The sequence below is a fragment of the Grus americana genome, chromosome 2 (assembly GCF_028858705.1).
Source record: "Grus americana isolate bGruAme1 chromosome 2, bGruAme1.mat, whole genome shotgun sequence".
NCBI lineage: Eukaryota > Metazoa > Chordata > Aves > Gruiformes > Gruidae > Grus > Grus americana.
The window spans coordinates 42,662,931-42,675,813 of NC_072853.1; the positions used below are offsets into that span (position 1 = coordinate 42,662,931).

Here is a 12,883-nt window from a genome sequence, read left to right on the forward strand (position 1 = left end):
ATGTGGTTAACGTGAATGACAAAGGGGTAAGAACACAGGGTGGAAAAGGGAAAGAACTGGGTTAGGACAGTTTTTGTGGATATAGGTGGCTTATGAGACACCTTAAAACTATCGATAAATCCAAACTCACGCATCCTCACTTGCCTGCAAAGCAGGGCAAGCAAAATGGGGAAAAAACATAAGTAATGAATCTATTCAAAGTTGAGCTTAGTTTTTATTTGATTATAAATGAAGTCAACTCTGGGGAAAAAAACAAAAGGGGGTGACCTACAATTTCCAAAATAATGAGAAACTACTAGGCTAAGAACCTCCCTAATCCTCTCGATTCCTATTTTATCTATGATTTTAAACCAAAATCACATAGAAATGATTACTTAGAGATGGTTTAGGTATACTGTTAAAAGATTTCCCTTTGTATTGACAGATGTGGCTTCTTACTCATTTCAGGATCCGTACTACAAAACTAGACGTGAAACCGCAGGCAGTGGCAGGCAGGGACTCGTGCATAAAGGCAGCTTCGAAATTCCCTCTGTATTGCTGCTGCCTGCGAGACAAGCGGGGCTGAACTGCTGCGCTCGCTCCCCGGGGCTGGGATGCTGCCCCTGAGGGTCCAGCTGTGAAGAGGACATCCTGGCCACATCCTTCATCCTTTGCTGGGTGAGTAGGGGACAGTGACCTCAGAGCTGCTCTCGGCTGCCCAGGGCTCGGTGGGATGCTCTTGCCAAAAGCAGGTAAAGCAGCCTGAAAACCAGACTGGAAATGAGTGCAAAGCGCTTGGGGTGGGAGGGAGCATCCCACTGGTGAAGTTTAAGCAGAGGAAGTAATGGAGCATATCCTGAGTTTCACACTGCCTTCAGTTTGGTAATTCTCGGTTCCTAGGGAAAAGCCTCACTAAAAACAGTCTGAAGTTTTGAAAGGTTTGAAGCAAACACATGTTACTGATCTGGACAAGACTGTCTTTGGTCTCGAATTAACTAGACCCAGGTTCCTTTCAACAATGTCCAGATGCATAATAAAATAAAATATACTTCTTCATCACAGTTCTCAAAAAGAGAGTTCATCTTCACGTGACTCACTCTCTCTGAGGATGATGTAGACCCTTTGTATCTGGCAATTGAAAACTGTGGTGAAATAGTCACATTTTAATCTTCAAGTGATATATCAGTGTAATACCAATTTTCAGTTTGCAGCAGTACTTATCCTAAAGGTGAAGTCAGGAAAGGCTGCAAAAATGTATTCCTCTTGCTCCAGTCAAACAGCTATGTAGTCAAAGCAGACCCACAGAGAAAAAAAAAAGATTATTAAAGTAACATATATAATTATGCACTGGAACATTAGAGAGTATCATTAAAAATGAAAGAAACCTGAAAAGGAATATGGTGAGACCGCAGTGGAAATCTCCCAATGCCAAATAAAAGTTAACATTAATTCTGATTTAGGACTTTCCCTTAAAACAGAGGGAAGAGGGAAGGGTTAAAGCACTGCATCAAAAATCTCTATTAATTTTATTCTAAGTCTATTATAATTTTAATTTGTCGCCTTAGAAGGCAGAAAGAAGAGGATAAGAGTTGCCAATGAAGTTGTAGAACATAGAAGAATTAATGAAAATATCGGCGCTGCACAGGAAAGAGGACAGACTGGTTTTGTGACAAAGCTTTGACCAGTTTGAAAAGGTATGACGTGAGTATGTTTGGTAACAACTGATATCATTTTCCTAACCACAGCCACCATGCGTATGTGTGCTACATGGTAGATAAGGATTTGCATAAGAAGCAGGAAGAGTTTACACATGCAAAAGGTTCACTGAATTTGCGTCGTACGTTTTCAGCAGCTCCCATCAAACAGAAGCAGGTATGATTTCAAGAATTGTGAAACAAAGAATCGGGAGCTCTTTGGGTAAAGTGCCTCTGGGGCAAGACAAAAAACAACTGGTAAAATCCAGAGTTTGCAGTCGCTTTAGCGCTGAAGGAGCGAGGCTGTCGCCTGTAGATGACGGAGGGGAATATGGGCAATGTCCACGTGGACTGTCTTGGCCTGCTGCATTAGCAAGACTTGGCAGTGCAGCTCATGGACAAAGCGATGAAATTTGCCCACCCTCCAACTCCTAACTGGGAACCACCAGCACCTTTGGGTTCCCCGAGCCTGCTGGCTGAGCTGACGGGCAGAGGGCCCAGGAAGGGGAACCGCTTGTCAAGCATGTCAGCTAATGCCTGCCAGACGTGTGGCAGCTGCGAGACCAGCTGAACGCACCAGCAGTGGTCACGCAGGCAGAGGAGCAGGCTCATCTTTTGCTTTCCTGGCTGTTTCCGGCGTGTCCGACGTACTGGCAATTCTGCTGACTTCTACGGGAGATGCCACAGCTCTGCTCTGTACTAAAGCAGGTAGTATGTGCTTGAAGATACGTTTGCAAAACTCAGCTTCCTTTAAAACACACTCCTTTCAGACACTTCTAGCATTCATCTCTAGTGGCCAAAATCATCTTTACCAGGGCATTACTAGATTTCCCCAGCCCGTACTATACACTAATTGCATCACAAAAGAGAAACTTCAGCTTTTTCAGAGGGCAGATTGCTTTAGAAACTGAGCTGAACCACCTTCCTAGCAAGCATTTTCTTGCCACGTTTTCCAGAAGCCTGATTTCATATATTGTGATTGTTAGCACAGCAAAAAAGCCCATAAAATTCTGAATCCACAGCTGTATGCTAAAGTAGTCACTAGATGTAAGTGTAACTAAGTAGAATCACAGAATCATAGAATAGTTTGGGTTGGAAGGGACCTTTAAAGGTCATCTAGTCCAACCCCCCTGCAACGAGCAGGAATATCTTGAACCACATCAGGTTGCCCAAAGCCCCATCCAACCTGGCCTTGAATGTTTCCAGGGATGGGGCATCCACAACTTCTCTGGGCAACCTGTTCCAGTGCCTCACCACCCTCATCATAAAACATTTTTTCCTTATATCTAGTTTGAGTCTACCTTTTTTAAAGTAAAAAGTTTAAAACCATTACCCCTTGTCCTGTCACTACAGGCCCTATTAAAACATCTGTCCCCAGCACTCAGCTGTCGCTGTCAAAAATGGCAATCAGTGAGTGTGGATGTTAAGCTAACAAACCAGCAATATCAGTATAGCAGAGTAGGACTATATTTGATTACTTGCTTGAAAAATGCTATCTTTTTAAAAGGTGTTTATTTCACCTGGGGGAGCAGTCTCAGCCCTTGTAAATGTACATTTCTTTCAAGACTGTTCAAAGCAAAGGCGTTACGAAGTCAGCGCGTGGAGTGCTAACAGCAGTCTGGCAATGCAAACACCAACCCACAGCGCTCCTCAGCACCGCTTGGAAAATTGGTTTCTGCTGGTGGTTCACGTTCAACTACCTGCACTACATTCTTCAGCTATCTGATAGTCACAGACTACATCCTCCCCTCCCATTCTCCAATTCCCAGTCCCTCCTTATCTGACAAGCTCATTGTAAGGGGGCAAAGGCAATTCCTCTGGATAAGAAGGCAACATACTAAGTGAAATCTCTTCTTGCCCGTTTTCTTCCTGCTGTATCACAAGTCCATTGCTAACGTACCCTCCTGCAATGACTTGGGTTCTTCCAGCAATTTTTGTTGCAAAAGATGCCTTATGTGCACACGTGTGGATGCGAGCCGGCCAGCTGTGTAGCACAGCTGGAAGCAGGCCAGCCCCGTGCAACATCGTAGATGCACGAAGGAAAAAAATGTGCCAACCCTCAGCTACCATTTGTTGCATTTTCAGTCCTTCTGAGAAGCTGGGATAGTCTGGTAAACTGCCTTGCTAGAATGGTGTGATTAGACAGTCATGAAGAGCTCAAATGTATGTCCATCAAAGCAAAAAAAAAATGCCTGATCTTATTTAAGTAGTTCACCATGAGCTTCCTTCCTCACTTTTTTTTTTTTAACCTCTTCTGAAACATAGCTCTCCAAATTTCTTTCCCCTTAGGCTGTACAGAAAGGTTAACATCACTACTGCAAGAATAAATTAGTGTTCCATTTATACAAACCAGACTCATACCAAAAATACTAGAACCATTTCATGTTCTCCTTTATATACAGCCTACATTCTGGAAAAGTATGATCCACAGGTCTGCAATAAAATTACCATTGCCTTAACAGTAGGCCAACAGAGTTTGAAAATATTTTTGTCTATCTTTTGTCCTAAAGACCCATCAATTAACATTCAGACTGTCAGAGTTAGAGAAGACCAGTGGAACATCTGTGTTGGTCAGAGGGAAATCTCTGGTCTGAGAACCACACGCAGCCTGCAAGTCTATGCCGCGCAGTCCTGTGGCAGCAAGGGCTCTTTACAAATGTGCTCAAAACACCTAGAAATTCTTTCCATGTGAAAAATCCTGGTATCTCTGTTCCAAAGTTTTGTTCGGGCTGCAGCTGGGAATCCTAAGAGAGGCCTCCTGAACATCCCTTTACGATCACTCTGCAACCCAATGTGTGGCTCGGTGTCAGGAATTTCTGTCGATAGCCTACACCTTGGGTGAAGAGAGGACCTTCTCCTAACACCTGTGCTGCACAGGGTCCCGGCCTCCGCGGCCAAGTGCAGGAACTGGCTCTGAGAGATTGCTATCAGATCGGGGTGACAAGTGAAGTCCATTTCAAGTGACTCGACCTTCAAAGCTTCGTAAATGATAATTGCTGACCCCTGCCATCTTGGAAGTGATTTACCCAAGTTATACACAGAGGTGCTTTCTAGTTCATAAAGCTTCTTAAGCCTTAAATTTCTGAAAACACAGTATTCACTTAAAATGAACGCAACTTCCCTAGCTCCAATAAAAAGGTCTGCTATAAAACCACATGTGCTTTCCTCTCCACATCCTGGGTCTCCTTTCACATCACTGCTCACAAATGTTCTCCTCTCCCCTGAACTTTACACACTATTTTCAAAGCTACATTTTCTTTTCTGCCCACTGTTATTCATCTCTCCAGACCGTGACCTGGGATCCAGCAGGTTTTTCACATCTACAAAGCTTTTGCCCCACTAAATTCTCAAGGACAAGTTATCCAATGAGTTCAGCAAAGTTAGAAAGCCTATAGGTACACTGGGCCACCAATTATAGCAAAACCAGCTCCTGCATTGAATCTATGTTAAATAAAAATCTATGTTTGATATGTTGAACATCTGTATAAAAATATGTGATATCTAATATAACATAGAATAGAAGAGTTCTAATTGGAAATGACCTCCAACAATCATCTAGTCCAACTGCTTGACCACTTCAGGCCACTTTAACCAAGAATTAAAGCATGTTATGAAGGGCGTTGTTCAAATGCCTCTTAAACACTGACAGGCTTGGGGCATCGCCCGCCTCCCTGGGAAGCCTGTTCCAGCGTTTGACCACCCTCTTGGTAAAGAAATGCTTCCTAATATCTAATTTTATATTTATTTATATAGCAATTGTTATATAAAACAGTTATATAATATTCTTATAGTGAATTTTTGGTACAAATCCCTAATGTTTTATTATGTCTTTTTGAAGTTTTCTCATCTTTCCTCATGAGTTGTAACGAGTTATTGTAATAGGGTACGACAGTCGTAAACTCTAATGCATAATAAAACCCCCAACAGGTCAATGAAACAATAACCTACCAGAAATGCCTTCATTACCTATCAGTATCATGAACTGCAACTTGCAAAAGCACAATTCTTACCCTATTTTCTTATACGCCTCCCTGGATGTCTAATGCTGGAAACTATCTGAGGTGGAACACTGGGCTCCAGGCACCTTTGATCCAGGCTTTAACACACAAATCACCCTGGGGTCTCTCTCTACAGCTTTCGTTTATGACATAGGATAACTTTGTACAATACTTTTGAAACAATCATCACAGTTCATCAATCAGATACTAGTACCTGACACATCGTTTGATTGGATTTCATTTATTTCACTGTAATTTACATAAGAATTTCTAACAGTCTGTAGAGGTTAATGGAGAAGTTTGACAAATGGACCTAACTTAAGAAGTAAAAATGAGGCATTTATTAACATTGAAGGAATCTCATAAGCACAAACTCACACACTTTTACTTACACTTTTAACGCACAGCTCCTTGAAGTGAAAACAGCCTTTCCATGAAGGAAAGTGGCTGCATCCCACTGCCATCTAAAAGCAGGGTACCACTGCCATCTAAGAGATCACCAGCAGTATCTAAGAGCTAAGCCTAACTTCACATATTCCCTTTGAAACATCTTTTATGTACTCCCTCCTTTCAAGTAACCTTATTTACTCAGACCAAAACATATTTGAAAATTGAATTACTTTTTAATGCAAAAAAAATATTTAGGATAAAGCTATGAGTTTCAGACTCAGAGAGAAATAATTTTGAGCATATTTCTTAACATTTACCTGAGCAGAGAAGTCAATTAGCTTTGGAAGCAACAATTTACTTCCCTCATCACTCTTCAGAAAATCGAGCAAGCTTCCTGCGACAACAGAGAAAGATTAAGTCAGTGGAACTTATTACCAAAATAAAGGTCACACCAGGTCCTCAATTTTCTGGATCACAAAATTTTTGCAGTGAAGTGTTTTGATGTATTTTCAAGTTGACTAACTGTAAGCTGGTCTCTTTACATGATCAATATGTCGGGTATCCAAGCTTTGCATTTTTCCTGGGTGTAGAAAACTCCCATCAGACCATACCTTAGTTCAGTGGGGTTGAGTTTGATAAGTACCTTACTCTACGGACTATCAGGAAAGCTGTCTAGGAGAATCACACATATTAATCCTTTCCAAGTCATAAAGATAAGTGGCTCAACACTTTTTTATGAAGTTACCAGCAGAATTGCTTGAAAACAGAACAAACTAAGAAAAACTACCAGCCAAGACAATCTGAGAAGGAAACCTCACTTATTTTGTGTAGTGATGCTCTAATAAAGATTGTCTTTTTCCAGTAGTGCAGCCATTCTTGCAGGACCACTCATGACTCACCCTGTTACACAAGTACTTATCAATTCAAGGGCCACATAAGACAATTTCTAAGGTTTGTTTTAATTACCTTGCTATGACACCAGACACAAAAGTTAGGTAGGGAACCCAAGGGAACCAGAGCTATTTTGGGGGTCATGCTCTGCATTGGAAACAATTAAAAATGCTACATTTAAGAAACGTGTAAAAATAGTTTAGTCCACAAAAGCACCAACAAATCATAAAATTAAATCCTCAGTCCTCCTCTAAGATAGATGCTCCTTCACTTTATATCAGAGCATTCAAATGAATAACACAAAAATCCCAAGTTTTCACTTTTTATTCCTTCCTTTTTAAATAAAGGTGACTGATTTAGGAGCAGTAGAAGAGTTTACTAAAACATCGCTTGCAGATCCAATGTCGTTCTCACCTTTAGCCATGAATTCCGTTATAATATATATGGGTTCTTCTTTGGTCACTACAGCATAAAGCCTAACGAGCTTATCATGCTGAAGTGTTTTCATGAGGTTGGCTTCCTCCAGGAAAGCTTGCACAGACATCGTTCCAGGCTTCAGAGTCTTCACAGCCACTTTCGTACTATTATGATAGTAACCTAAAAGGAGGGAATACAATCACTGCACTTGAAGTCACTCTGTGCCGCACAGCGCCCTGACTAGTAGGAATTTGTAAAGCACGTGAGGTTGGATTCCAGTAATAGCTAAGACCCTGAGAGCAAGTGCCAGATGTAGCACAAATATTTGCGCTAGAATTCCTTTTTATTTTGCAACTGATACAACATTGCAGTGAAAAATAATCCATTCCCTATGTTTTGAAATCGGTTATCTGAAAAAAAACAGATAAAGAAAGCAAATTATCTTGCTTCATACCACGTTTTCATTTACAAGTAGCCCATAAAATATTCAGTCAAGAGATGTTTTACTGAATGTCCGCATGAATTGTCTCAGAATCTAATATCCACAGATTGCTTGCAAGATTCTGGAGCATCTTTAAATACCGTGATTATAACCATTTTATGCATGCCAGTCTCATGCTTGTAATCCTTTCTGTTACCCTCAGTACTCAAAACGGAGCATTACGGGTAAGTGCAATCGGATGAGTGTTCTCAGGACCAGCAAAGATACGCTGCCAGGATAGCAGTGCTGCAGTGTTCAGAGCAAGATTCACAACGTGATAACTTCTTATCATGTAACCCATGCCAAGAGTGGAATAGACTGTGGCTGTTTCATTTCTGTTTATCAAAACTTCTACTGTAATACTCTAATTATATAAAAAGCAACTATCAATAAAAAGAAAAGCAGTGAATTATTTTCTGCTTTAATGTTTTCCAAACATTAAATAAATGTTAAAATGCCATTAAAAACCCAAACGAGTAGCAAGCACTGATCCTAAAGTTTATCTTCTGAAGTCATTTCATTTGACAAAGAAAAGAAGGCATGGGGTGGGGTGGGGTGGGGGTGGTGAAGGGGGTGATATAAATACAACTTCTTCCTAACATTTCAGCTTTACAGAATGCTTCAGTAATTTCAAATCCCAGCCTTTTGTTCCCCACCATATCCATTTCAACATTGCAAAAATATTTCTCAGAAGACGTAAAACTTTCATGACTCAAAGAAATAGCCTCATTTCCTTATTCAGCAACAATCCAGACAGTATTACCACAATGGATACACCGAGCCCACAATTTCCTTATACTATTTATCATCTTAACATAAGAAATCAGTGGCAAAGCAAGGAACTAATTTCCAGGTCTTAAGTGATTACTCTAACTATTGCATCTTCCATCACCTTTCTTAAAGAAGGATCATCACCGTAGAAAAGCCACTATCTCAAATTATTCACCTCCATGATTATTAAATAGATTTTTCCAACCACAGTTAGGTTAAAGCATAACAATGATATGCCTCTGGATGATCAAATAATAAGAAATTACAACTAGAGGTCAAATTCTGCTGTTAAGGCTTAGGTATACAACGTATATCCATCAGAAAAACAGATGTTAAATACATCTCTTTCTGCTTAAGAGGAAGAAAGCTTATTTGTATCATTTCTACTATTCCATCACATAACATAAAGCAGAGCACTAGTACCACTCACAATTTGTTGAATATTCTAACGAACATACTAATTAATAATGAACATGTTAATTAATATCACTATTTCTGTGAAGCAATTGTGACCAACACACTTAACATTAACTATATAACAGTATTTTACATTCACTAAAGAGATCCATCAGCCTCGGGTTCTAGTTACAGCAAGTCTACGTTGCGACAACACCTGAGCGGTGCTGAGGTTTTCTGCCGGAAAAACCTCTGGTAGTAACACACAAAACAAATTAGTTGATGAGATCAGTAGGGGTATTTGATCCTGACCTCTCTCAAGTTCATTTATTCCATTAGGTATTGGGAGGGATAGGACACCAAAACACTGAGGAAGTGTTGTGAATTCTATGAGCCCACACAATGGCATCTGTAAAAAATAGACCCTTGACAGTTTTGCCAAACTGGAATTCTCACCTCTTTCCCAGTGGCAAAACCACTGTCAGCTTGATTTGGGCTGGGGTCCACAGCAGAACTGAACCCTCAGAGAACATGAGTCCGTACCGCTCAGCTAAGCAGATGCCACCTCGCCATCTGGGAGAAAGCTCCCATCATCTCTGAGTCAGAAGTAGCAGAGTAAGAGCATGGTACCCCTGAAGGGGAGGATTATATTAGGATATGAGGCTAGACGGGCCTGCAGCAGGCAGCATCCTTTTAGTATGCATCTGTACCACCCTGTCTTAACAAAGTCCTAGTCCTCATGTCAGGTCAGGTCTCATTACCGTGAGAACCTCTGTGGTAGTTTCCATACAGATTTTCTGCTTTGCAGGTGCACTCTCGCTGTACAGGTAAGAAACTGCAGCCTTTGTGCAGGCAGAGGGAAAACTGGTGACCTCAAAGTGTTTCAGCGAATGATACCAAATTTAACGTTCAGTCTGCATCACAGAAGGGTTCCAGTGACGCACAGGGAGCTGTGGGAAGGGGTGGCTACAGCACTGCATCGCCCCTGCTTCGTACAGTACCTGGGGCTCTGAACCCTTCGCTAACGGCTGCCTTGGCTGCACTGAACCTGGCTCCGGGTGTAAACCCAGCGCTCGCTGTGTCATGGTATTCCTTGCCGTATGATATGAATGACCATATGGTCAGTTGGCTACCTAAACATGAATTCAAAAAGATAGATAAGCAATGAAATTCTTACTTACATCTAGAATACCTGACATACAATTCAGATTGTTTGCAACTAACATTCAGCTTATGTATGTACTGTAAAAATCCATTTCTGATACTGATGAGATGTACCGGCAAGTTTTTTTGGTTCATTTTAAATGTCTTTTATTTCAATAACAGTATTTCTGCAGTATAATTCACACTGATTTTTCTAACAGCTGCATAAGAAAATACGCCTCCAGAATGCGTATTACTTACATTCGAATTTGGGGGTTACCGAATGAGAGACTCTTTTACACCCGAGATGCAAGCAAAATGTGCCTCATCAATAAAATACACCATAATGGCTCCATTTGGCTTGTAAAGTTGTCTCTTTGCCTTGCTTGAGAATTCTCTTCATGGATTATTAATACCACAGAACATTATGGTTCACATCATATCAGGGCACACTAGGAACAAAGATGCATAAAACATAGACCCTGCTCTTGCAGTGCTACTCTGGTTCATCACATCACTAAAGAAGGTGCCCAGATGCACTGAACTCCATGGTCAAAAAAACCTTTCATACAATGGCAGGAAGCAAGTCTCTCTGCAGTTTAGGCTTTTGTAAAAATTAAATGTGATGCAAGCAATAGTACGCAAGTCTGAGGAATGCCATGAGGGAAGGCCATGTTCTTCTCTACCTGTTAGAGTAGAATCCTCCAAAAATTTTAATGTTTCATGTCTTTATTTTGGAGTTGATTATGACTATTTTGACAGAGTAGTATCTTGGACAGCCAGGTTGCCACCAAATTCTTGCATGAGCTTAATCAAGCCAAGCTATGATATGAACTTATAACAGACAGTAATGAGGTCAAGCCTACCAGATGTCCAGGACTAAAGATGAACAACTTTGTGAACAAGCCTACAAGATGTAGCTTTCTCCTTCCTCTGCCTTCACAGTAATTCCCTGTAAGGGTATACTGCCAACAACGTGTTTGAGCTGCGGAGGTATGACACTGTTAGAAGTCAGATAATGTCTCAGGCTGTTACGATTGCAGGAGGTACAGTATTTCTGAGAAGCTCGCTGAGGAAGAGACTGAGGAACAGCAGCAGCTTCTCCGCATCCTAGTGCATGTCAGCACATCACTCCTCCTTCAACTACAGGCATTGTTCAGCTGAAGTGCAGAGGAATGCAACAGTGGGTCCATCTCTAGCTCATCTCCATACAGCCCATTAGGCGTGAGGGCAGAAAGCACAGGCTGCAGCTTTCTAACTGCTTCCGTCGTGCAGTGCATAAACTGTGAACACAACTCTGCCATGCTCTTTTCATCTATCATGTCAGCACAGCTAATGGCCCAAACGCACACATAAACACTAACCTGGTAGCCTAAAAACAGAAAGTCTTAATAAAATGTATTAAATTACACATAGCTGTAATGAAGCAAGAAATTAAATGCACTTGCAGTAATAGACAAAACTGGGAAATCGATGGTCCTTTACAGCAAGTTTTCTCTGTGTAAAAGAAACTCTTCAGAGTTTTGGAGATTCACCTGCCCACTTTATTAGTGACAAAGATTCTCTGCACAGGTTCACAGGCGCATTCAGAAGTAGCACGGCCAAGTGCTCGGGGCATATGGGGGTCTGCTTTTTGCTCCTAGGATTTTCTTAGTCCTCCCATAATATAAGCTAACTTCCTCCAGATTGTGCAAGAGGAAGAAGTCAACCTGGCAGCCAAAAGAGTACTTATGGATGAACTAAAAAGAAGACTATAAAAGAACATTGGCAAATCTTCACATTGCAGTTAACAGTATTATCTCTATCTTCCCATATATCACAGAATCACAGAAGGTTGGAAGAGACCTCTGGAGGGCATCTGGTCCAACCCTCCTGATCAAGCAGGGCCATCACCTAGAGCCGGTTGTCCAGCACTGTGTCCAGTTGGCTTTTTAATATCTCCAAGGATGGAGACTCCACAACCTCCCTGGGCAACCTGTGCCAGTGCTCGGTCACTTTCATGGTGAAAAAGCGTTTCCTGATGTTCAGAGGGAACCTCCTGTGTTTCAGTTTATGCCCATTGCCTCTGGTCCTGGCACTGGGCACCACTGGAAAGAGCCTGGCTCTGTCTTATTTGCACCTTCACTTCAATATTTGTACATAGTGATGGGCTCCCCCGGAGCCTTCTCTCCTCCAGGCAGAACAGTCCCAGCTCTCTCAGCCTGTCCTCACAGGAGAGATGCTCCAGTCCCTGAATCATCTTTGTGGCCCTTCGCTGGTCTCTCTCCAGTAGCTCTGGATCTCTCTTTACTTGGGAGCCCAGCTGCTCTGAACAGGTCACTGTTCCCTCTGGAACCACAATTCTAGGTACCTTATCAAGGTACCCTTTATCTTTGTCACAATTCTAGGTACCCTTTATATCTAGGTACCCTTTATTATTATTTAGTAATTAAACCACGGAATAATATTTCTCTTTAATTCACACCATGGCTTAAAAATAATGTTGTTCTGTATGAGGAGACATGTAACAACTAGCTCTCTAATCAGGAGAGCGTAACGAGTAGGTTATTTCTCAGTACCTCTACATAACTCCTGATGCCCCTGGTTGGTCATTGTTACGATACACAGTATTTGTTGATACCCTGCACTGCACAGCTGACCTCATACATCTTTTCCAGCTTGAACTTCCCTGGTTCTAAGATTAACCGCGCTCCTGATGTGAGAGGAGCTGCGCCATGCAAATC

The 12,883-nt window shown here is 41.6% G+C and overlaps 1 protein-coding gene across 7 annotated transcripts in view; it reads right to left on the reverse strand.

Annotated features, from left to right (window-relative positions):
- The window catches only part of LYN (LYN proto-oncogene, Src family tyrosine kinase), a 56,523-nt gene that overhangs the window by 14,508 nt on the left and 29,132 nt on the right, over positions 1-12,883 (reverse strand). For all 7 annotated transcript variants that reach the window (XM_054814900.1, XM_054814903.1, XM_054814906.1 and 4 more), the window contains exons 9-10: positions 7,367-7,549; positions 6,379-6,455 (exon numbers count right to left, since the gene is read on the reverse strand). In XM_054814900.1, the coding sequence (XP_054670875.1) occupies positions 6,379-6,455; positions 7,367-7,549 (260 nt within the window). The remainder of the gene's footprint in view (positions 1-6,378; positions 6,456-7,366; positions 7,550-12,883) is intronic.